The sequence below is a fragment of the Pyrus communis genome, chromosome 15 (assembly GCF_041283825.1).
Source record: "Pyrus communis isolate YQ-2024b chromosome 15, ASM4128382v1, whole genome shotgun sequence".
NCBI lineage: Eukaryota > Viridiplantae > Streptophyta > Magnoliopsida > Rosales > Rosaceae > Pyrus > Pyrus communis.
In genome coordinates, this window is record NC_142579.1 from 26,709,243 (window position 1) to 26,712,713 (window position 3,471).

Below are 3,471 nucleotides of genomic sequence, written 5' to 3' on the forward strand. Positions count from 1 at the left end.
AAAACTAAAATGAATTGTCGATCATGAAAGTAAATTTGAAACGTTAACTAAAATGAGATTTAAATGTAGTCAATTAAATGCGGACAATTAGAAAATATTTCCTTGAAATTTTAATAAAAACCTTATCGAAAAGAGTTGTCAGAGTAATTAATTACGAACAGTTAACTGAAATGAGATCTAACAGTTATCTGCTAAGTGCAAACAGATGAAATCTTTTTTATAGCTATTAATTAAAACAAGGTCAAATATGTACACACTTATTTTGAAACTGAAGCGAGATCTAACTACATGTCCATTTTAAATCAAAATCCCTCTAATAGAGTTGAGACCCACATACGTTTACGGATCTTACTTTTATTAAAAAGATGATATAAATGATAATATAAATATGTGATAAGTATAACATTACTTTATATTTCAATTGCACTAAATTCCATAGTTTGCTCTCAAAAGACAAAGTTTTGGTGTGAGACAAAAAAAAAAAAAAAACAGATGCAAGGCGTGATTTAGGGGTTAACTTGGTAATAAAGCGCGAAAACAATGAGCGGGGAAACAAAAACGTAACCAAGATGAGCGGCGATTAACGCGGTAGGCAAACTATGTAAATTAGTCAAAAGCAATGGGCAAGTTTATTTCTTTCCTTATTAAACAAGAAAAGTAAAAAGAAAAAAAAAAGAAGAAAATACAACAAAGGTGGCGGTTTCCTAGGTGTTGACGACCCCATAGTTTCAATGGGACGAAGCACACCCTATGCTTCTTGCCCAAAATTGAATAAAAAGTTGGAAAAAAATCACACTAAAATGGAAGTTACACGTTTACCAAAAAAAAAAAAATGGAAAAAAAGGGAAGTTACACAAATATGGTTTCCCATTTGTGGATATGGTCGGATTTGGCTTACCATATTTGTACAAACTCCAAACAAGAGAAAGAAAATACACTCTGGTATAGCGACATTCGACTTTCAATTAATTAAAACATGTTTAAAGTCCAATTTATAATCTTACACGAATGTATGAACAATGTGTATTTATAATGAACGTGATACTAACTCACTAAGCGTTGAAAGACTGTGACTTGTCGTAAATGATTAGCATCTTGTTGTTTGGTTGTAAAAAAGAAAACTCTTTCAAGGAGTACTTTTTGATGTTTTGAAACACCGCTAAAGCGCCAATTGACAATATTATATTATTCTTTTACTAACACATGAAATAATACAATTCGTGACTTGTCTTTGCATTATCCAAAAATTTATCGGCTAAAAGGGGCAGGCATGGTGATTTCCGACACAAAAAGAAATATATTTTTCGATTTCGCTTTTTCCCTTTTAAAAGCATTCGTTGAAACTGTAGGGTTGAATAGTAAACAGACTGCAAACGTATCCAGAAGGGTGTATATACAGGGAACAGTAGTGGGTGGATGTATCATGCGCGAGGGTGTAGAAAGCAAAAAAGAAAAAAAGGGGGTAAAAATCAAAAGAGAGGGAGAAAAAGGAGAAAGAAACGGGCACTTTTAGTAATAGGCCAAGGACGCTTTCAGCCCTAATTCAATGCTGTACCAAACTCACCCTCTTTTTATTCCAATTTCATCCCTCTCCCCCTTACTTGTTCAATTCTTTCTACAGCCTCAAACTCTCTCCTCTCTCTGCTCTCCTCCTCCTCTGCTCTCCCTCCCCAACAGGTACTTAACAAAATGGAATGCCAAAATTTTCAAACTATATCAAAATAAACCAGATTAAGAACAAACCCTTTTGCTGTTTTTTTGTAATTGAAGAAAGAATGTTGCTTTATTTTATTTCTGGGTTTTTCTGGTTCTGTTTTCTTAGGTTGGAACTGAAATGGAATGCGTCGAAGCGGCTCTGAAGACCAGTATTAGGAAGGAGATGGCTTTGAAGGCGACCGGCCCACAAGTGGTGGTTTTCGACGACTTCTTGTGGGGCGGCGCCGTCGTCAATGGCCAAAACGCTTGCGACGATTTCTCAGTCGACGACCTTCTCAACTTCTCCAACGAAGACGGGTTCATCGAAACGGAGGCCGAGGAAGAAGGCGACAAGGAAAAAGTCAAGGGCTTTGTCTCTGTTTCGCCCCAAAAGCAGAACCAGGAGACGGAAAAGTCCAATTTATCGGAAAAAATCGAACCAGCGAGCGAACTCAGCGTTCCGGTACTTATTTTTGCAAATTTCCGTGTCTAGAAATGGTAATATTTTACTGCTTTTCGTGGTTTTTGACCAAAAGCTACCGTTGTTTTTTTTTTTTTACAGGCGGACGACTTGGACAACCTCGAATGGTTGTCTCATTTCGTCGAGGATTCCTTCTCGGAATTCTCCACGGCTCTTCCCGCCGGGTTCTTGCCCGAGAAGCCCAAGTCCGAGAAGAGACCCGACCTGGAAACCCCTTTTCCGGAAAAGCCCTGTTTCAAGACTCCAGTTCCGGCAAAGGCCAGAAGTAAGCGGAGCCGGACCGGCGGCAGGGTCTGGTCGCTTGGCTCACCGTCGCTCACGGAGTCGTCCTCGAGTTCGAGTTCGTCGTCATCCTCCTCCCCGTCGAGCCCCTGGACCATTTACCCTGCCACCCAGAACCAGGAATCGGTCGAACCGGTCTTGTCTGTTGAGAAACCCCCGAGGAAGCCGAAGAGAAGACTGGTGGACGGAAGTTCGAGCCAGCCGCCGCGGCGGTGCAGCCATTGTGGGGTCCAGAAAACCCCTCAGTGGAGAACCGGCCCGAACGGAGCCAAGACCCTCTGTAACGCATGCGGGGTCCGGTACAAGTCAGGCCGGCTCTTACCCGAGTACAGGCCTGCATGCAGCCCGACGTTTTCGAGCGAGTTGCACTCCAACCACCACCGGAAAGTTATAGAGATGCGGCGGAAGAAGGAAGGCCCGGGCACGCCCGAACCCGGTATGACCATTGCTCCGGCGGTGCCCAGTTTTTGATTAGGAAGTAGTTCCACCAGAAAAGGATGAAAGTTTAGTTAGCAAGTAGGGAAGAGAGGACAGTGAACCGGGGTTAGATTAAACCCGGTTCAACCAGGCCGAGTCAGTGTACATTTTTACCGTTGAATTGTTTTTCCTTTATCTTGCATGGTGGACCGGTGGTGGGTGCGGTGGGTTTGTAGGGATGTAACTGAATAGGCAGGAGACTTTACTAGTTTACTTAATTTGTTCTTAATTTTAAATTATATTCTTTGTTGGTTTTTGTTTGCTATAGTCCGTGTGTTTTATGGTGATTTGATTTTAAGTTTCAGTTATTTTTTTTAGAGGGAAAGGAGGATTTGGTGGTGTAACTGACATTTTTGAAAGCCTTCAACTTTTTAATTTGGCGGCCGTTGGAAAACAAAAATGTTATGAACCAAGCGCGCCATGAGACGAGAGGGAGGGGTCGAAAAAAGGACATTTTTTTCAAGTGGCGTAATCTGCTCGCAAAGTTCTGAAAGAGTTGTGAAAGACGACGCTTCGTTACCTGCCAAGTTCTGAAA

At 41.5% G+C, this 3,471-nt stretch overlaps 1 protein-coding gene across 1 annotated transcript; it reads left to right on the plus strand.

The window, feature by feature from the left end:
• The first annotated feature begins 1,604 nt into the window (after positions 1-1,604).
• LOC137708898 (GATA transcription factor 5) lies at positions 1,605-3,200 on the plus strand. The gene is made up of 3 exons (XM_068448063.2): positions 1,605-1,677; positions 1,823-2,158; positions 2,258-3,200. Exons 2-3 carry the CDS (start codon positions 1,835-1,837, stop codon positions 2,927-2,929), a joined length of 996 nt encoding a protein of 331 aa, XP_068304164.2. The 5' UTR covers positions 1,605-1,677; positions 1,823-1,834; the 3' UTR covers positions 2,930-3,200.
• The last annotated feature ends 271 nt before the right edge of the window (positions 3,201-3,471 follow it).

Bases quoted from the DNA above. Each gene is read 5' to 3' on its own strand.
- LOC137708898 (XM_068448063.2), top strand. From the start codon at position 1,835: ATGGAATGCGTCGAAGCGGCTCTGAAGACCAGTATTAGGAAGGAGATG. The intron at 2,159-2,257 runs GTACTTATTTTT...TTTTTTTTACAG, and splicing joins CGAGCGAACTCAGCGTTCCG to GCGGACGACTTGGACAACCT.